We start from the raw sequence: 22,234 nt of genomic DNA on the forward strand, positions 1-22,234 counted from the left end.
GAGAGGGAGAGAGAGAAGGAGAGGTGGAAAGGGGATGAAAGAGAGAGAGAGAAGGAGGGGAGGAGGATGAGAGGGAGAGAGAAGGAGAGGTGGATGAGAGAGGGAGAGGGGGATGAGAGAGAGAGAGAAGGAGAGGTGGAGAGTGGGATGAGAGAGGGAGAGAGAGAGAAGGAGAGGTGGGGATGAGAGAGGGAGAGAGAGAAGGAGAGGTGGAGAGTGGGATGAGAGAGGGAGAGAGAGAGAAGGAGAGGTGGAGAGTGGGATGAGAGAGGGAGAGAGAGAGAAGGAGAGGTGGAGAGTGGGATGAGAGAGGGAGAGAGAGAGAAGAAGAGGTGGAGAGTGGGATGAGAGAGAGAGAGAGAGAGAGAGGAGGGGAGGAGGATGAGAGGGAGAGAGAAGGAGAGGTGGATGAGAGAGGGAGAGGGGGATGAGAGAGGGAGAGAGAGAAGGAGAGGTGGAGAGTGGGATGAGAGCGGGAGAGAGAGAGAAGGAGAGGTGGGGAGTGGGATGAGAGAGGGAGAGCGAGAGAAGGAGAGGTGGGGAGTGGGATGAGAGAGGGGAGAGAGAGAAGGAGAGGTGGGGAGTGGGTTGTGAGAGGGAGAGAGAGAGAAGGAGAGGTGGGGAGTGGGATGAGAGAGGGAGAGAGAGAGAAGGAGAGGTGGATGAGAGAGGGAGAGAGAGAGAAGGAGAGGTGGATGAGAGAGGGAGAGGGGGATGAGAGAGGGAGAGAGAGAAGGAGAGGTGGAGAGGGGGCTGAGAGAGGGAGAGAGAGAGAAGGAGAGGTGGGGAGTGGGATGAGAGAGGGAGAGAGAGAGAAGGAGAGGTGGGGAGTGGGATGAGAGAGGGAGAGAGAGAGAAGGAGAGGTGGGGAGTGGGATGAGAGAGGGAGAGAGAGAGAAGGAGAGGTGGGGAGTGGGATGAGAGAGGGAGAGAGAGAGAAGGAGAGGTGGGGAGTGGGATGAGAGAGGGAGAGAGAGAGAAGGAGAGGTGGGGAGTGGGATGAGAGAGGGAGAGAGAGAGAAGGAGAGGTGGGGAGTGGGATGAGAGAGGGAGAGAGAGAAGGAGAGGTGGAGAGTGGGATGAGAGAGGGAGAGAGAGAGAAGGAGAGGTGGAGAGGGGGGCTGAGAGAGGGAGAGAGAGAGAAGGAGAGGTGGGGAGTGGGCTGAGAGAGGGAGAGAGAGAGAAGGAGAGGTGGGGAGTGGGATGAGAGAGGGAGAGAGAGAGAAGGAGAGGTGGGGAGTGGGATGAGAGAGGGAGAGAGAGAGAAGGAGAGGTGGGGAGTGGGATGAAAGAGGGAGAGAGAGAGAAGGAGAGGTGGGGAGTGGGATGAGAGAGGGAGAGAGAGAGAAGGAGAGGTGGGGAGTGGGATGAGAGAGGGAGAGAGAGAGAAGGAGAGGTGGGGAGTGGGATGAGAGCGGGAGAGAGAGAGAAGGAGAGGTGGGGAGTGGGATGAAAGAGGGAGAGAGAGAGAAGGAGAGGTGGGGAGTGGGATGAGAGAGGGAGAGAGAGAGAAGGAGAGGTGGGGAGTGGGATGAGAGAGGGAGAGAGAGAGAAGGAGAGGTGGGGAGTGGGATGAGAGAGGGAGAGAGAGAGAAGGAGAGGTGGGGAGTGGGATGAGAGAGGGAGAGAGACCCACCTGGCTTGTGGTGTTCTGGGAGCGTCCAGACGAAGGAGAGAGAAAGACAGACATTCATTAACACGCCATGCACAGCCGCTCGTTACCACACCATCACCTTGGTTACACACATGCAGATCCACCCAGATGCCACCATTATACCATGCGGCACTGATGGCCTTTCATTCCTCCACATACACCAAGTACACACACCCCACGTACACACACACACACATGCCAGGGTTGCGGTCAATTTTATCAATTCAGGAAGTCAATTGAAATTCAATTCATTAAAAAAAATCTTCATACATTAATAGACTTTCAATAGACACACACGCACACACACACACACACACAGTGGTCAGGGTTGATGAAAGCAGACACTCCTACCTGTGTGTTTGGAATCTGGAACATTTTATTCACCCAGAACTTACCTTCAAGCCTCCTGTACCAGAACACACACTCACGCGCACACACACACGCACACACACACACACACACACACACACACACACACACACACACACACACACACACACACACACACACACACACACACACACACACACACACACACACACACACACACACACACACTCACATTGACCATTGCAGTAATGAATAGATCGATGGATAACGGATAACTGGTGATAGGAAACAGCAGTGGAGGGAGATACATGCTTTGGTCAGTACTAGAGTGTGTGTTTGTGTGAACCAAATCTCCCTTCCCTCTGTCATTTATTAACATGGTAGAAACCAAGCCCCAAGCCTCTACGGCTTACCTGCTGATCTCGATTAATTGTATATATTTAAGCAATGTGGCAAAAATTCCACCTTCAGTCCCGGTGCTAGAAAATGTGCGCCGAACTGCAATATTGTCGAAACAATTGCAGTGGCAATATGTCGCTGGCCTCCCTTCCACCAACCCAACACGCTAATCAACACACTACACGGCACTCGCCACACATTTCATCTTCGTATCACGCACAAACATTCTACACACCAGTGTTTCCCCTAGGATTGTTTTCAGCCACGGTGGCAAAGGTAGTGTGGGTGTTGGGTGTTCTTTGCTGGGTGGGGGTCCGGGGACAACACTGCACACTATAACACTAAGTTTCCATCCCAGATTTTTCAACCAATTAATCAAAACTAATCAACAAGGTTTTTATAGATTGACCCTAGTAGAGATAGTTAAATAGGGAGTAGAGTGGTAGAGGGATCAGGGCCCAGGGCAGCATATGTAACAGAGTCTTGCTTTCAGAACCCGGCAGTCTCTATGGTAACCTGTTCAGCAGAGAGGGAAGGGGTTGCTATTGAGGCAAAGGAGGGGCCTAGATCTCAGAACTAAGACACACACAAACACACAAACACACAAAGCAACAGGTTGGTAGCTGCTGAACAATATAAAACAGGCTTGGTTCTGAACGCAACTCACCACCACTGGGATTTACTGATCACCACTGGGATCTACTGATGACCACTGGGATCTACTGATCATCACCTACAGGATCTATTGATCACCACTAGGATCTACTGATCACCACTGGGATCTACTGATGACCACTGGGATCTACTGATGACCACTGGGATCTACTGATGACCACTGGGATCTACTGATCATCACCTACAGGATCTATTGATCACCACTAGGATCTATTGATCACCACTAGGATCTATTGATCACCACTAGGATATACTGATGACCACTGGGATCTACTGATGACCACTGGGATCTACTGATCATCACCTACAGGATCTATTGATCACCACTAGGATCTACTGATCACCACCTATAGGATCTATTGATCACCACTAGGATCTATTGATCACCACCTATAGGATCTACTGATCACCACTAGGATCTATTGATCACGACCTATAGGATCTACTGATCACCACTAGGATCTACTGATCACCACTGGGATCTACTGATCACCACCTATAGGATCAGTTGATCACCACTAGGATCTACTGATCACCACTAGGATCTACTGATCACCACTAGGATCTATTGATCACCACTAGGATCTATTGATCACCACTAGGATCTGTCGATCACCACTAGGATCTAGCTGATCACCACTGGGATCTACTGATCACCACCTATAGGATCAGTACTGATCACCACTAGGATCTACTGATCACCACTAGGATCTACTGATCACCACTAGGATCTACTGATCACCACTAGGATCTACTGATCACCACTAGGATCTGTCGATCACCACTAGGATCTACTGATCACCACTAGGATCTACTGATCACCACTAGGATCTATTGATCACCACTATGATCACCACTAGGATCTACTGATCACCACAGAGTTGATCGCCACTAGGATCTACTGATCACCACTATGATCTACTGATCACCACTAGGATCTATTGATCACCACAGACTTGATCACCATCAGGATCTAGGAACAAGACAAGTTGCTTACCCAGTCAGAGAGACTAACAATTCTGTATAGGAAAGGGAGAAGGATGGTGTAACAGTCATATTAGAGATACAGTGCTTTCAGAAAGTATTCACACCCCTTGACTTTTTCCACATTTTGTTGTGTTACAAAGTGGGATTAAAATGGATTTCATTAAATTTTTCTGTCAATGATCTACACAAAATACTCTGTAATGTCAAAGTGGTAGAAGAACTAAAACATTTGTAAAACATTTATTAAAAATAAACTGATTAAGTAAGTATTCAATCCCCTGAGTCAATAAATGTTAGAATCACCTTTGGCAGTGATTACAGCTGAAAGTCTTTCTAGGTATTTCTCAAAGAGCTTTCCACTTCTGGATTGTACAACATTTGCCCATTATTATTTTCAAAATTCTTCAAGCTCAAAGTGTTTGTTGGTCATTGTTAGACAGCCATTTTCAGGTCTTGCCATAGATTTTCAAGCAGATTTAAGTCAAAACTTTAACTAGGCCACTCAGGAACATTCACTGTCTTCTTGGTAAGCAACTCCAGTGTTGATTTGGCATTGTGTTTTAGATTATTGTCTTGCTGAATAGTGAATTCATCTCCCAGTGTCTGGTGGAAAGTAGACCGAACCAGGTTTTTCTCTAGGATTTGGCCTGTAGTTAGCTAAGAAAATGTATCCTGAAAAACTGCCCAGTCCTTAATAATTATTCCAGAGTGGTGCAGTGTTCTAAGCACTGCATCTCAGTGCAAGAGGCGTCACTACAGACCCTGGTTCGATCCCGGGCTGTATCACAACCAGACGTGATTGGTAGTCCCATAGGGCGGCGCACAATTGGCCCAGTGCCGTCCGGGTTATGGGAGGGTTTGGCCGGGCTAGGCCGTCATTGTTAAATAAGAATTTGTAATTAACTGACTTGCCTAGTTAAATAAAGGTTAAATAAAAAAATAATAAAAAATACCCATAACATGATGCTGTGTGAAAATATGGAGAGTGGTACTCAGTAAAGTGTTTGTATTGGATTTGCCCCAAACATAACACTTTGTATTCAGAACAAAAAATGTATTGCTTTGCCACATTTCTTTACAGTATTACTTTAATGACTTGTTACAAAAAGGATGCATGTTTGGAATATGTTTTTTTTGTACATGCTTCCCTATTTTCACTCTGTCAATTAGGTTAGTATTGTGGAGTAACTACAATGTTGTCAATCAATCCTCAGGTTTCTCCAATCACAGTCACTAAATTCTGTAATGGTTTTAAAGTCACCATTGGACTCATTGTGAAATGCCTGAGTGGTTTCCTTCCTCTCTGGCAACCGAGTTAGGAAGGAAACCTGTATCTTTGTAGTGACTGGGTGTATTAATACACCATTCAAAGTGTAATTAATAACTTCACCATGCTCAAAGGGATATTCAATGTTTGTTTTTTTGTTACCCATCTACCAATAGGTGCCCTTCTTTGCAAGGCATTGGAAAACCTCCCTGGTCTTTTTGGTTTAATCTGTGTTTGAAATGCACTGACGGACCTGTAGTTTTACAATATTATTACTAAGCTACACACTGAAGGAGTTATGGCTGATTTCCAACAATTCCATTTCCTGTCTGCCTGCTAGTTGTAGCAGTGTTGTAACCGCTAACCTGTGCTTTCACAGCACTACCAGTGAAGACTTTAGAATTCTACACTTTAAAAGTTAATGCTTTAAGCCTTGTGTAGAGAAGGCCCGTGTAAAACATTTGAGAAGGTGTTCTTGATGTAACTAATTCCTGGTTTTCAAGTAATGGTAGTAAGAATACCTGCACTCTTGGGAACTGAATTTAAATAGTGAGAATTGAGTTGACTGATCTTTGGAATTGAATTTAAGTGAACCAAACTGAATTCAAAATAGGCTGGCAATAGTTAAATGATTGACTTGAGAGTTGACTGCTGTTAAGAAATGTAGATACCGTTAAAGAACTAAGCAAATAAGGAAAGGGTACCCTATGAATTAATTTGTGGATGCACACAATAACAGAATGATTGTGAATGAATGATTGCATAATGATGAACTGTTTATCACATGTTGACACTTACAGGAATGGCAGACTATTGCAGAGCCTGCCTACCTGATTATGCTGAAATTACTTTAACCACTTTCTGATCTCATTCATGGTCACAACATGGTGATGAATGACAAGATACAGTGGACAGCAGAGGATATGAAGGCACTTGAGAAACTTAAACAATTATTAACCTCTTCCCCTTGTTTAGGACTGCCGGACCACTCTAAACCATTTAATCTGTTTGTGTGTGAGAAAAATGGTTTTATGTCATCTGTCCTTACACAGAATCACGGTGGGAAACAATGGCCTGTTGCGTACTACTCCAAGAGACTTGGCAGTGTGGCAGGAAATGCCCATCCCACTCCATCACGGCTGCTGCGTTACCAAAATGTGCTGTTAACAATGTCCCACGTGACACTTAAACGAAGTGTCACATAGGAAAACTTTACATGACCCCATTGAGGACAAGTCGAAATTCAAAACCCCTGATTGGGACCCTTTATCCGGGATTGAAACTCTCAACAGTTTTCCATTGGCTCATCTATGGTCTAGTAATCCCTCATGTTGTACTACTTATCATTGCTTGTGTTGAGAAACTTTGTGGCAAAATGGTTGCTGCTGTACTCACTATGCCATCACTTACCACAGAAGATGAGGCATCAGAGCCTTCCCCCCCAGACTTGTTTGCCATGCCTGATTACATGTCCGAGGAGAACGATGCTAATCAGGAGCATCGTAATGACAATGTCGAGCTGATGGTACACCTGGTACTTGGCGAGGGTCGACACAGTGAGTCCATGCAACTTATTATGTGACTTGTTAACACATTTTTACTTAGAAATGGCATTTTACTCCTGAACTTATTTAGGCTTGTCATAACAAAGGGGTTGAATACTTATTGACTCAAGACATTTCAAATATTTGTAAAAAATTTAATTTGTCAAATTTAGAAAATCATAATTCCACTATTCGACGTTATGGGGTATCGTGTGTAGGCCAGTGATAAAACAATCTCAATTTAATCACATTTAAATTCAGGCTGTAACAAAACAAAATGTGGAAAACGTCAAGGGGTGTGAGTACTTTCTGAAGGCACTGTATGGGTGTTTGTACACGACATGACCAAAAGTATGTGGACACCTGCTCATTGAACATCTCATTCCAAAATCATGGGCATTAATATGGAGTCGGTCCCACCTTTGCTGCTATAACAGCCTCCACTGTCCTGGGAAGGCTTTCCACTAGATGTTAGAAAATTGCTGTGGGGACTTGCTTCCATTCAGCCACAAGAGCATTAGTGAGGTTGGGCGCTGATGTTGGACGATTAGGCCTGGCTCGCAGTCGGCGTTCCAATTCATCCTAAAGGTGTTCGATGGGGTTGAGGTCAGGGCTCTGTGTAGGCCAGTCATCTTCTTCCACACCGATCTCAACAAACCATTTTTGTTTGGAACTCGCTTTGTGCACAGGGGCATTGTCATGCTGAAACAGGAAAGAGCCTTCCCCAAACTGTTACCACAAAGTTGGAAGCAAAGAATCGTCTAGAATGTCATTGTATGTTGTAGCGTTAAGATTTCCCTTCACTGGAACTAAGGGGCCTAACCATGAAAAACAGCCCCAGACCATTATTCCTCCTCCACCAAACTTTACAGTTGGCACTATGCAGTGGGCAGGTAGCATTCTCCTGGCATCTGCAAAACCCAGATTTGTCCGTCGGACTGCCAGATGGTGAAATGTAATTCATCACTGCAGAGAATGGGTTTCTACTGCTCCAATGGCGACGAGTCCAATGGCGACAAGCTTTACACCACTCCAGCCGATGCTTGGCATTGTGCAGGGTGATCTTTGGCTTGCTCGGCCATGAAATGGCTCCCGACAAACAGTTATTGTGCTGACGTTGCTTCCAGAGGCAGTTTGGAACTCGGTAGTGAGAGTTGGCCTACCACTTTGCGGCTGAGCCGTTTTTGCTCCTAGCATTTCTACTTTGCAATAACAGGACTTACAGTTGAACGGGGCAACTTTAGCAGTGATGAACTGACTTGTTGGAAAGGTGGCATCCTATGACGGTACCACGTTGAAAGTCACTGAACTCTTCAGTAAGGCCATTCTACTGCCAATGTTTGTCTATGGAGATTGCATTGCTGTATGCACGATTTGATATACCTGTCAGCAACGGGTGGGGCTGAATCCACTCATTTGAAGGGGTGCCCACATACTTTTGTATATATAGTGTATGTGTGCATGTGTGCGAGATGACATCACAATGTTACAAGGTGGGTAAGGCCTTACCTTCGCTGCAGTCGTTGCCTTTGTAGCCGGTGTCGGTACAGTCGCAGACGGCCCTCATCTCGACAACAGAACACACCCCTCCGTTCTGACACACGTGGGCCGGCCCACACCCGTCTCCCACGGTAACACCCTCCGATCCTTCCAGAACGGCCACAGATCCGTTGACGGTGACCCCAGCGAGCCAGCCAGCAAAAGAGGCGTGGTCTCTTACACCAGGGGAAGTGAGGCGGAGCGGAGAGGCATGGAGCTCTGGGGAAACCCCGCCCATAAAAGTGTGGCTAAACACTGTCATGTCTTTCCGTTTGCTCTTTACCTCCGCCCATCCCTCCATCTTTCCATCCACCTCGAGGCTTGTGTTCCTCCAGTCCCGTTTCACACGCACGGCATGCCAGTGGCCGTCGCTCACGGCGACCCCGGAACTCACCTCGGCTGGCTCGGCACAGAAGATTGAGAATCGTAGGCGGAGTTTTCCATGTAGCAACAAGAGTTCCAAGAAGTCGCAGAATCCTTCGTCGTCAAGGTAAAGCAGCAGCCCGTCCGCGCTGTGAGTTCTAACGCTGAACGACAGAATGCTCTCGCAGCACGCGTTCCACACCGGGAACCGCCCCCACTGTCCCGAAACCCCCCCAAACTCTAGCACCTCCCCTCTGGATCCCCCAAGGCTACAGAGGCACAGCCAGACACACAGCAGGGGGGCCGCGGCCCCCACACACACCGCCATCACACACACGCGCACACACATACACACACCGCACTCACACACACGCAGGCTAGAGCTGGGCAGCACAAACTACTCTACAGCTCATGGTGCGAACACCCTTGGGAGCACACTACAGGCTTCTTAGAGCCCTTCCTAGCTCCCTACAGGCTTCTTAGAGCCCTTCCTAGCTCCCTACAGTCTTCTTAGAGCCCTTCCTAGCACCATACAGGCTTCTTAGAGCCCTTCCTAGCTCCCTACAGGCTTCTTAGAGCCCTTCCTAGCTCCCTACAGGCTTCTTAGAGCCCTTCCTAGCTCCCTACAGGCTTCTTAGAGCCCTTCCTAGCTCCCTACAGGCTTCTTAGAGCCCTTCCTAGCACCATACAGTCTTCTTGGGGGCCTTCGTAGCACCCTACAGTCTTCTTGGGGGCCTTCGAAGCAACGTACAGGCTTCTTGGGGGCCTTCGTAGCAACCTACAGTCTTCTTGGGGGCCTTCGTAGCAACCTACAGTCTTCTTGGGGGCCTTCGAAGCAACGTACAGGCTTCTTGGGGGCCTTCGAAGCAACGTACAGGCTTCTTGGGGGCCTTCGTAGCACCCTATAGTCCTCTTAGGGCCCTTCCTAGCACCCTACACCCTCCATAGAGGGTTCCTCTGACTGCCAGTCACGTGGTGCTAGAGCTCTGTGTTTCTAGTTCTAGTCTTCTATAGTCTATCTGCAAGTCTCCTCCTTCCTCCTCCCTCGTCTTCCTTCAATGGTGTGTGTGTGTGTGTGTGTGTGTGTGTTAGAGAAATGTGGGGTGCAGTGTGGGATCCATATCGGTGCCTTCGTTAGTTCCTGTTCCCCTCAAAGAGAGAGAATACACCGCCACACACCGTCAGCAGATGGAGCATCTCCCCCGCAGTTCTCTCTCTCTCAGCGGGGTCGTGGGTTCAGCGCTCTGAATGTGTCCCTCACAGCTGTGTCACCACTCTTTTCTTTCCAGTGACCTACAGAGGGAAGGGACAGCATTATCAGCCTGGGTCAGATACACTGCACGTGCACACACACACACACACACACACACACACACACACACACACACTGTCTGGGAAGACACTCCGCTGTCTTCCCAGACAGTCCTCATACCACCCACTACCATAGTGTAATATAACAGTGGGTCTTTTCAGGAATAAGTTAGTTACAGAATATCCAGATGCATGTCATGTGCTGTGTAGACTATATATTATTGTCAATCAAGTAGAACAGGGAATCATTTCAGTTCTACTTATTGCATTTCTATCTACAAACGTTTTGAACGTTTAACCTCACTGAAAACAAACACCTCGAAAAGGCAAAATATTTTCACATTCCAACATGAACACTTCGTGCCTCAGCAAGTGATTTGGAAGCGCAACAAATAAGTTTATCGTGCGATGCGGAGGATGACTCAAATGCGCCTCATTTATCGAATGAAGCCCCTTTTCACGCCACAGGAAAAGGCAGTTTACACACGCTCGCCTCTCCTGCGCCTGACCACGAACTGCGTTAACGTGGTTGAGTTTAGGGTTCCAAATCACAGATCGATTGTCGATCTGCGGCCATTCTTCCCCCTCTTCTAAAAAAACGGTATCAATGTGTGTGTGCGCGTGTGCTATTCATCTCCTCCTGTGAGCTCGAGCGCCCGGTTACACCGGGTTTCCATCTACCTCACCTGCGCGTGAGAATCAATATACTGAAAACACACCCGCGAGAAAGATGCCGTATTAGGCTATTAGAATGAAATAGGTAGGCTATATTTAGCCTAAAGCAAAGCCCTAGTATAATGCACACACCGATATAAAACATGTCTCATCCTACCTTACACACATCTTCTGCTCGTCTTCTGCTCGTTGTTACTGTGGCTACTCATCGATTTTCTCAATTTCACCTCATAACAATCACCACGTTGTGAGAGGACATGACAGCAACCAAACCTTTCCTGGCAAATACCCGTTTGATAGCCCTACCGAAACCAGAACAATCGCAGCTACTTCTCGATCAAACAGCCCGGTGGTACCAAACGCATCTCTCTCTCTCTCTTTACCCGGGAGGAGAAGGTGCAGTCTGCTGCTCCGTGCGTCACGTGGCTAATGGAGGGTGAGAAAAGGAGGAGAGGATGGGAGGGGCCGCTCTGCTGCGGCACCTTGGACAGCCGGCTCACTGTCTGAAACACGATTACCGGAGAGGACCGAATACGACGGGGACATCCGAGTCATTACCTTTCGCTATGATAATGACTGTCGGTGTGATGATAAAGCAATTGCAAATATTCTAAGGTGATTAATGGTTAGTCATGAATGAATCACTGATTATTCCAGCGAGAAGTCTGAACCGAGAGAACATCCATGGTTCGAGACGGAAAACCGTGGGAGAAAAACGACAACGTTGTTTCTACATCACGCTCCAGCAGCGGTCCCCCCTCAGCCCCTGCCATCAATTATCTCTCTAGCTTCTTTCTCTCCCAATCACACACACACACACACACACACACACACACACACACACACACACACACACACACACACACACACACACACACACACACACATCTTAAACTTTATCTCCATATGGACACAGTGAGAGGTGTGTATTTCCTGGACTGTGCATCTGTTCCAGAGAGGGAATCCCAGCGGAATGCTGTCTGTCAAAACGGTCTCTCTGGGTACCATACCACATCTGCTGCCCACTCTCTGGAGCAGCAAGATCTCAAAGTTCCCCATAGAAATTCGACATATGGATGAACGTCAATAGTTGACGCATAAATTCCTGCCGTGGTTACAGGGTTGAAACAGAAACAACTCAAAGGTTAACAGTTTAGGGATGAATTCCGAGTGGTTAAGGTGATGGCTATGGTTTGGGGAACGCTTAAAACAAAATAATTAAAAGCAAGACTCATTTTCTCACAGCTTGCTGGTGCGGTGGTCTAAACAGCCACTCCGGCTCTGAACAGCAGTTTGTTTTAGATCCTACATCAACATATATCGACCTGATCACTAGACAGTCTATTTCTAGTGATCAGGCTGCTCTGGAGCTCTGCTGCTGCATGCACAGCTGCACACACACACAAACACACACAGACACACGCACACACACAATAATTGTAAGGTGTTCCTATTGATGCTGTATTCACACCATCGCCCTGCGGCCATTTTGATATGAGAACTCCTGGTGAACTAGTGGGCCAGGAAGTGGAAAAGCTGTTTTGACGGGTAATGAAATGTCTATGTGGCCACAGCCTTTTATAGACTCCCAATATTGTCTACCTCTCTTCCCCCTCTCTTCCTGGTGCTCCCTCCTTCCATTCCTCCGCCCCTCTTCCTCTCCCACCTCCCCACTTCCTCTGTCCCTGGCACTCCCTCCTTCCATTCCTCCACCCCTCTTCCCCTCCCTCCCTCTCTCCCTCCCTCTCTCTGACAAGCTGACAGTGAGAAGCAGCCCCTGACTCTATGCCCACTCAGCAGAGAGAAGGTCAGGGCACACTGTTCGTGTATGTGTTATTGTGTGTGTTTGTGTGTGTTATTGTGTGTGTGTGCTTGTGTTATTGTGTGTGTGTGCGTGTATGTGCTATTGTGTGTGTGTGTGTGTGTGTGTGTTATTGTGTGTGTGTATGTGTTATTGTGTGTGTGTGTGTTATTGTGTGTGTGTGTGTGTGTGTTACTGTGTGTGTGTGCGTGTATGTGTTATTGTGTGTGTGTGCGTGCGTGCGTGCCTGCGTGTGTGTGCCCATGTATGTGTTATTGTGTGTGTGTGTGTGTGTGTGTGTGTGTGTGTGTGTGTGTCGTGTATGTGTTATTGTGTGTGTGTGTGTGTGTGTGTTATTGTGTGTGTGTGTGTGTGTATGTGTTATTGTGTGTGTGTGTGTTATTGTGTGTGTGTGTGTGTGCGTGTATGTGTTATTGTGTGTGTGTGTGTGTGTGTGTATGTGTGCATATATGTTTATGTGAACTGCCGGCTGAGAGAAAATACTGCCAAAAATAAAACTTCAGTTGTCAGCATACAGAGTGTGTGTGTGTGTTAGAGTGTGTGTCTGTGTGTGTGTGTGTGTGTGTTAGGGTGTGAATCTATGTGTGTTAGAGCATGTATTTGAGTGTGTGTTTGTTTGTGTGTGTTACAGTGAGTGTCTGTGTTTGTTAGGGTGTGTATGTGTGTTACAGTGAGTGTCTGTGTGTGTGTTACAGTGAGTGTCTGTGTGTGTTACAATGAGTGTCTGTGTGTGTGTTACAGTGAGTGTCTGTGTGTGTTACAGTGAGTGTCTGTGTGTGTTACAGTGAGTGTCTGTGTGTGTTACAGTGAGTGTCTGGGTGTGTTACAGTGAGTGTCTGGGTGTGTTACAGTGAGTGTCTGGGTGTGTTACAGTGAGTGTCTGGGTGTGTTACAGTGAGTGTCTGGGTGTGTTACAGTGAGTGTCTGTGTGTGTTACAGTGAGTGTTACAGTGAGTGTCTGGGTGTGTTACAGTGAGTGTCTGGGTGTGTTACAGTGAGTGTCTGGGTGTGTTACAGTGAGTGTCTGTGTGTGTGTTACAGTGAGTGTCTGTGTGTGTTACAGTGAGTGTTACAGTGAGTGTCTGTGTGTGTGTTACAGTGAGTGTCTGTGTGTGTTACAGTGAGTGTATGTGTGTGTGTGTTACAGTGAGTGTCTGTGTGTGTGTTACAGTGAGTGTCTGTGTGTGTTACAGTGAGTGTCTGTGTGTGTTACAGTGAGTGTCTGTGTGTGTTACAGTGAGTGTCTGTGTGTTACAGTTAGTTCCTGGGTGTGTGTTATAGTGTGTTTGTGTGTGTGTTAGAGTGTGTGTGTTAGTGTGTGAATGCCTGGTGTTTAGCAGTGCTCTGGTCTATATGGGTCAGACAGATACTCCCACTCTCGAAGAGACTCAATGGGTCACAGAGGGATGGAGAGAGAGAGAGAGAAGGGGGAGAGAGGTGTGTGTGTGTGTGTGTGTGTGTGTGTGTGGTGTGTGGTGTGTGTGTGTGTGGTGTGTGGTGTGTGGTGTGTGTGTGTGTGTGGTGTGTGGTGTGTGTGTGTGGTGTGTGTATGTGTGTGTGTGTATGCTGATGAGTTGATGATACTATCACAGAGACGTAGCAGATCAAAGCGCTACCATGGTGACGCCAGCAGCACTCTGTTTAGCTACTCATTTAATTATCTTTATCTGTTCCGAACAAAGTGGCTGAAAGCACACTCTCTCTCTCACACACACACACACACACACACACACACACCTGTATCTTTATGTGAGGGAGAGATAGAGACTATGTGTATGTTAATGTGTGTGTGAGAGAGAGAGTGTGTGTGTGTGTGTGTGTGTGTGTGTGTTTATGTGTGTGTGGTGTCTAGTGTTACAATAAAACTACGGGACAGAGAGGCTGTGAAATTTTATGTTGGAGGGAGAATTGATACTTAGCACCAGAAATTTATGAAAACAAAAATGAGCTTTTTGGTTTAATTTAAGGTTAGGGTTAGGCATCATTTTATTTTATATTTTTTATTTAACCTTTATTTAACTAGGCAAGTCAGTGAATAACAAATTCTTACTTACAATGACGGCCTACCCCTCCAAACCTGGATGACGCTGGGCCGCCCTATGGGACTCCCAATCATGGCCGGATGTGATACAGCCTGGATTCAAACCAGGGACTGTAGTGATGGCTCTTGCACTGAGATGCAGTGCCTCAGACCGCTGCGACACTTGAGAGACTAGATTAGCCATAAGGTTAGCAGTGTGGTTAAGGTTAGGTTTACAATCACATTTTAAGAAGAGAAATTGTAGAAATAGGGAGAAGGGGGTAGCTGCATCCCAATATGAGAGGGTGTGTCAAAAGGAAAGGTAGTGGTCGTGTGGAAAGGAGAAGGTGTGTCAAAAGGAAAGTAGTGGGCGTGTGGAAAGGAGAGGGGTGTGTCGAAAGGAAGGTACTGGGCGTGTCGAAAGGAGAGAGGTGTGTCAAATGGAAATTAGTGGGTGTGTCGAAAGGAGAGGGGTGTGTCGAAAGGAGAGATGTGTGTCGAAAGGAAGGTACTGGGCGTGTCGAAAGGAGAGGGGTGTGTCAAATGGAAATTAGTGGGTGTGTGGAAAGGAGTGAGGTGTGTCAAATGTCCTCTGCTATAGGGTACGTCCTCTGCTATAGGGTACGTCCTCTGCTATAGGGTACGTCCTCTGCTATAGGGTACGTCCTCTGCTATAGGGTAGACAGTTTCGACTTTGCTGTGTTTTTTCCTCTATTTCTTACCATGTATGTATCCTACATTGAGCTACCCCTACCGCAAGACTTCGGACTTCTATTTTTAAGCCAGAGGATGAGTCGTATTTCACTGTTATTTTTTTCACTAATAATTGTACATTTTCAGTTATAAAATTGACGATAACATGTTTTATTTTTTTATTTAAAGTACTGATGATGCGTGTACTGTTTCTTCATGCGTCGTATGCGCGTGCTTACTGTGACTGTCACCCTGACACAAGGTAGCTACTTCCCATGCCGTTGCTGGACAGTAGTGCTTGTCAAGCAGGAGCTACGGCCACTGTGTCCTCGTGCTGTTGCCATTCCTGCCCTCCCTATTGAGTAGACTGTAGGGGCATGTATAAAGGTGACATGTAAATGCTTATCAATAGTAGTTATTTCTTGTGTAGACCGCTATCCTATTTGAAATAAAATCATGGGAAGGAAAAAAGTTGGCCGCGTTTGATTACCGCTGGTGACACGACTATGATACCCAATAGGAAGCTTCCTACTGGGCATCACGATCAGGTCACCACGCATGTCCATTCAACTCCAGTGCACTGGTCGTCGTGCAGCCCAATCAGCCACGCAAAGAGGTCCTGAGGGCCAACAAATCTGCCCAATTAGCTGATTCGCTTGCATACACCCACTCCTTTCGACACAGCCACTCACCCACACTCCGATCACCATATTGGCCTGCAGCTATCCATATTTGGAAATAGGCAGGGTTTATGACTTTGTGGCTGTGGTAACCAGTGACACTCACAGCCTTCTTCTCTTCCAGACACCATTGTGATAGTCTCGTTGCCTACCTCTGAGTCCCTCCTCCTCTCTCCATCTTTCTCTTATCTATGTTACTCTTTCTCGTCCCATCGCCAGGTTGCTAGGTAACTGTGGTCCTTTGATCTAAAAGAGCAGGATGACAGGCACACATAATTGTGATGAAAAACACACACACACACACACATAACCTTCACATACCTTCATTCAAATTGCACCGTTGACACAAAACGATGAACACGAGGGAGGGGAAGAGAGAGGAGAGAAGGGGGGGAAACGGGAGAGAGAATAGGGAGAAAAGTAGAGGAAGAAAGAGATGGGTGGCTGGGAGATTGATGCAGCACTTTTTCCATATTGATACAGATTGCCCAGGGCCTGTATCCACAATGCGTCTCAGAGTAGAAAATTGGTCATAAGTACTGTGAATCGAGACGTTTCACTCCTACTCTTAAGGGTAAAAATAAAAGCTACGCATGAAGCCTCTTTAGTCATAGTGGACAGATATTTAGGAGACCTCATGAGCTGTCCTAACCCTTTATAGAGTTACCAGCAGGTATCTGGATAATATCCTCATGAGCTGTCCTAACCCTTTATAGAGTTACCAGCAGGTATCTGGATAATATCCTCATGAGCTGTCCTAACCCTTTATAGAGTTACCAGCAGGTATCTGGATAATATCCTCATGAGCTGTCCTAACCCTTTATAGAGTTACCAGCAGGTATCTGGATAATATCCTCATGAGCTGTCCTAACCATTTAAAGAGTTACCAGCAGGTATCTTGATAATATCCTCATGAGCTGTCCTAACCCTTTATAGAGTTACCAGCAGGTATCTGGATAATATCCTCATGAGCTGTCCTAACCCTTTATAGAGTTACCAGCAGGTATCTGGATAATATCCTCATGAGCTGTCCTAACCCTTTATAGAGTTACCAGCAGGTATCTGGATAATATCCTCATGAGCTGTCCTAACCCTTTATAGAGTTACCAGCAGGTATCTGGATAATATCCTCATGAGCTGTCCTAACCCTTTATAGAGTTACCAGCAGGTATCTGGATAATATCCTCATGAGCTGTCCTAACCCTTTATAGAGTTACCAGCAGGTATCTGGATAATATCCTCATGAGCTGTCCTAACCCTTTATAGAGTTACCAGCAGGTATCTGGATAATATCCTCATGAGCTGTCCTAACCCTTTATAGAGTTACCAGCAGGTATCTGGATAATATCCTCATGAGCTGTCCTAACCCTTTATAGAGTTACCAGCAGGTATCTGGATAATATCCTCATGAGCTGTCCTAACCCTTTATAGAGTTACCAGCAGGTATCTGGATAATATCCTCATGAGCTGTCCTAACCCTTTATAGAGTTACCAGCAGGTATCTGGATAATATCCTCATGAGCTGTCCTAACCCTTTATAGAGTTACCAGCAGGTATCTGGATAATATCCTCATGAGCTGTCCTAACCCTTTATAGAGTTACCAGCAGGTATCTGGATAATATCCTCATGAGCTGTCCTAACCCTTTATAGAGTTACCAGCAGGTATCTGGATAATATCCTCATGAGCTGTCCTAACCCTTTATAGAGTTACCAGCAGGTATCTGGATAATATCCTCATGAGCTGTCCTAACCCTTTATAGAGTTACCAGCAGGTATCTGGATAATATCCTCATGAGCTGTCCTAACCCTTTATAGAGTTACCAGCAGGTATCTGGATAATATCCTCATGAGCTGTCCTAACCCTTTATAGAGTTACCAGCAGGTATCTGGATAATATCCTCATGAGCTGTCCTAACCCTTTATAGAGTTACCAGCAGGTATCTGGATAATATCCTCATGAGCTGTCCTAACCCTTTATAGAGTTACCAGCAGGTATCTGGATAATATCCTCATGAGCTGTCCTAACCCTTTATAGAGTTACCAGCAGGTATCTGGATAATATCCTCATGAGCTGTCCTAACCCTTTATAGAGTTACCAGCAGGTATCTGGATAATATCCTCATGAGCTGTCCTAACCCTTTATAGAGTTACCCGCAGGTATCTGGATAATATCCTCATGAGCTGTCCTAACCCTTTATAGAGTTACCAGCAGGTATCTGGATAATATCCTCATGAGCTGTCCTAACCCTTTATAGAGTTACCAGCAGGTATCTGGATAATATCCTCATGAGCTGTCCTAACCCTTTATAGAGTTACCAGCAGGTATCTGGATAATATCCTCATGAGCTGTCCTAACCCTTTATAGAGTTACCAGCAGGTATCTGGATAATATCCTCATGAGCTGTCCTAACCCTTTATAGAGTTACCAGCAGGTTTCTGGATAATATCCTCATGAGCTGTCCTAACCCTTTAAAGAGTTACCAGCAGGTATCTGGATAATATCCTCATGAGCTGTCCTAACCCTTTATAGAGTTACCAGCAGGTATCTGGATAATATCCTCATGAGCTGTCCTAACCCTTTATAGAGTTACCAGCAGGTATCTGGATAATATCCTCATGAGCTGTCCTAACCCTTTATAGAGTTACCAGCAGGTATCTGGATAATATCCTCATGAGCTGTCCTAACCCTTTATAGAGTTACCAGCAGGTATCTGGATAATATCCTCATGAGCTGTCCTAACCCTTTAAAGAGTTACCAGCAGGTATCTGGATAATATCCTCATGAGCTGTCCTAACCCTTTATAGAGTTACCAGCAGGTATCTGGATAATATCCTCATGAGCTGTCCTAACCCTTTATAGAGTTACCAGCAGGTATCTGGATAATATCCTCATGAGCTGTCCTAACCCTTTATAGAGTTACCAGCAGGTATCTGGATAATATCCTCATGAGCTGTCCTAACCCTTTATAGAGTTACCAGCAGGTATCTGGATAATATCCTCATGAGCTGTCCTAACCCTTTATAGAGTTACCAGCAGGTATCTGGATAATATCCTCATGAGCTGTCCTAACCCTTTATAGAGTTACCAGCAGGTATCTGGATAATATCCTCATGAGCTGTCCTAACCCTTTATAGAGTTACCAGCAGGTATCTGGATAATATCCTCATGAGCTGTCCTAACCCTTTATAGAGTTACCAGCAGGTATCTGGATAATATCCTCATGAGCTGTCCTAACCCTTTATAGAGTTACCAGCAGGTATCTGGATAATATCCTCATGAGCTGTCCTAACCCTTTATAGAGTTACCAGCAGGTATCTGGATAATATCCTCATGAGCTGTCCTAACCCTTTATAGAGTTACCAGCAGGTATCTGGATAATATCCTCATGAGCTGTCCTAACCCTTTATAGAGTTACCAGCAGGTATCTGGATAATATCCTCATGAGCTGTCCTAACCCTTTATAGAGTTACCAGCAGGTATCTGGATAATATCCTCATGAGCTGTCCTAACCCTTTATAGAGTTACCAGCAGGTATCTGGATAATATCCTCATGAGCTGTCCTAACCCTTTATAGAGTTACCAGCAGGTATCTGGATAATATCCTCATGAGCTGTCCTAACCCTTTATAGAGTTACCAGCAGGTATCTGGATAATATCCTCATGAGCTGTCCTAACCCTTTATAGAGTTACCAGCAGGTATCTGGATAATATCCTCATGAGCTGTCCTAACCCTTTAAAGAGTTACCAGCAGGTACCTTGATAACAGAAAAATGCAGTGATTCAATGGTTCCTGAGCCACATGCAATTGCTTTGGAGTTGTTGAAATAATGTTCTGATATTTCTATATCATTAATCCATAAATAATCACAGTATCTCTTGTGACCTTGACAATGATACCACGAGGCCTTTTTCACATGATATTCCTAAATACTTATAACAAATAGGCTAATTACATGTTTTTCTTTCGATTATTTAATTACCTATGTTATTTCAAGTTATCCCTTTGGAGAGCAATATCACATTGTTAAAAAAATAGGCCTAAATTGGGATTGCCTATAAATTGGGCAAATTTAGACATCTTGGGCTTTTGTTAACTTTGATTGTGTTTGATGAAAAAGATAGACCTTTCAAACACTGTATGCAACGTCGTTTGAAACATTATCGGCAAGTGACTTGATGCCGACTGTGTGTTGATAACGGTAATTTTGTCAAAATTCTGCTTTTAACAACCATCAGAACTGGTTAAAAAAAAAGTTATGCGCGCCAACATATTATGAGATAATTAAGAAAAGTGAACCTGTCAGGCAACATTATATCAATCGTCTTACCATTGCAACATTTGATGTACAGTCACATTGACCGTGGTTGCCTGCTGTAGTGTTCATAGCTGGCTATGCCTCATTGCGAATGGTTATTTCCCATCATTTGCAACAATGTCCATGAGCAGCTTAACGGTCTTTCCTTTGCGGTACCTCAAACTGTCGTGATTACCAGCTGAGAAACTTTCATTAATTGATTTTACTCCTGGCTCAGAGTTTGTCTGAGTAGTGTCTTAATTAACATAATTCTAAAACCTATGAGCTGGGAGTTTTTTGTTGTTGTCTTTTACCAGTTTTTCTCAGGATTCCTAGGACTTTTTCTGAGATGCTACGTGGATATGGGCCCAGGTCTCCTCTGCCATCTGGTGGACCAGACATCCCATTGCTCTTTACATGTTATATTCATGTTTTGGGGGAATCTATAGTGAACAAAAATATCAAACGCAACATGTAAAGTGTTGGTCCCATGTTTCATGAGATGAAATAAAAGTTGCCAGAAATGTTCCATACGCACAAAAAGTTTATTTCTCTTAAATTCTGTAACTCAGTAAAATCTTTGAATTGTTGCATGTTGCGTTTATATTTTTGTTCAGTACATTTGGTGTTGTTCCCGGATGGGATTGTTTAGACTACTTGATTTAAATCCTTACATAATCTAAATGTTATGATTATATTAAATTCATATTACATGGTGCTCCCAAGTGGCACAGCCGTATAAGGCACTGCATCTCAGTCACTACAGACCCTGGTTCGATTCCAGGCTGTATCACAACTGGCCATGATTGGGAGTCCCATAGGGCGGCGCACAATTGGCCCAGATTCGTCCAGGTTAGGGTTTGGCCGGAGTAGGCCGTTATTGTAAATAAGAACAAATTCTTTACTGACTTGCCTAGTTAAATAAAGGTAAAATAATTTTAAAATAATAATAACAAAATGCATTATGGGTGGTCCTTTAAACAGTATACAGTGCATTCGGAAAGTATTTCGACCCCTTGACTTTTCACACATTTTGTTACGTTACAGCCTGATTCTAAAATTAATTAAATAGTTTTTTTCCCCTCATCAGTCTACACACAATACCCCATAATGACAAAGAAAAAACAGGTTTTTAGAAATGTTTGTAAATATATATATTTTTTTAAACTGAAATATCACAACTTTTGACTGGTACGGTATATAATAGTTTTTTCCCCTCATCAATCTTCACACAATACCCCATAAGGACATCACAATACCCCATAAGGACATCACAATACCCCATAAGGACATCACAATACCCATACCCCATAAGGACATCACAATACCCCATAATGACATCACAATACCCCATAAGGACATCACAATACCCCATAATGACATCACAATACCCCATAAGGACATCACAATACCCCATAAGGACATCACAATACCCCATAAGGACATCACAATACCCCATAATGACATCACAATACCCCATAAGGACATCACAATACCCCATAAGGACATCACAATACCCCATAAGGACATCACAATACCCCATAATGACATCACAATACCCCATAAGGACATCACAATACCCCATAATGACATCACAATACCCCATAAGGACATCACAATACCCCATAAGGACATCACAATACCCCATAAGGACATCACAATACCCCATAAGGACATCACAATACCCCATAAGGACATCACAATACCCCATAAGGACATCACAATACCCCATAATGACATCACAATACCCCATAAGGACATCACAATACCCCATAAGGACATCACAATACCCCATAAGGACATCACAATACCCCATAAGGACATCACAATACCCCATAAGGACATCACAATACCCCATAAGGATATCACAATACCCCATAAGGACATCACAATACCCCATAATGACATCACAATACCCCATAAGGACATCACAATACCCCATAAGGACATCACAATACCCCATAATGACAAAGAAAAA

At 45.2% G+C, this 22,234-nt stretch overlaps 1 protein-coding gene across 20 annotated transcripts in view; it reads right to left on the reverse strand.

The window, feature by feature from the left end:
* LOC106578942 (neurexin-1a) overlaps positions 1-22,234 on the reverse strand; it is a 135,190-nt gene that overhangs the window by 110,501 nt on the left and 2,455 nt on the right. For 3 of the 20 annotated variants that reach the window (XM_045702407.1, XM_045702401.1, XM_045702397.1), the window contains exons 1-3: positions 10,902-11,484; positions 8,366-10,051; positions 1,637-1,651 (exon numbers count right to left, since the gene is read on the reverse strand). In XM_045702407.1, coding sequence (XP_045558363.1) covers positions 1,637-1,651; positions 8,366-9,107 — 757 coding nt within the window. In that variant the 5' untranslated portion in view covers positions 9,108-10,051; positions 10,902-11,484. Of the gene's footprint in view, positions 1-1,636; positions 1,652-8,365; positions 10,052-10,901; positions 11,489-16,111; positions 16,206-22,234 lie in introns of those variants that run through there. The other 17 variants (XM_045702400.1, XM_014158243.2, XM_045702399.1 and 14 more) reach the window with 11 other exon arrangements.

Source organism: Salmo salar, chromosome ssa19 (genome assembly GCF_905237065.1).
Source record: "Salmo salar chromosome ssa19, Ssal_v3.1, whole genome shotgun sequence".
Classification (NCBI taxonomy): Eukaryota; Metazoa; Chordata; class Actinopteri; order Salmoniformes; family Salmonidae; genus Salmo; species Salmo salar.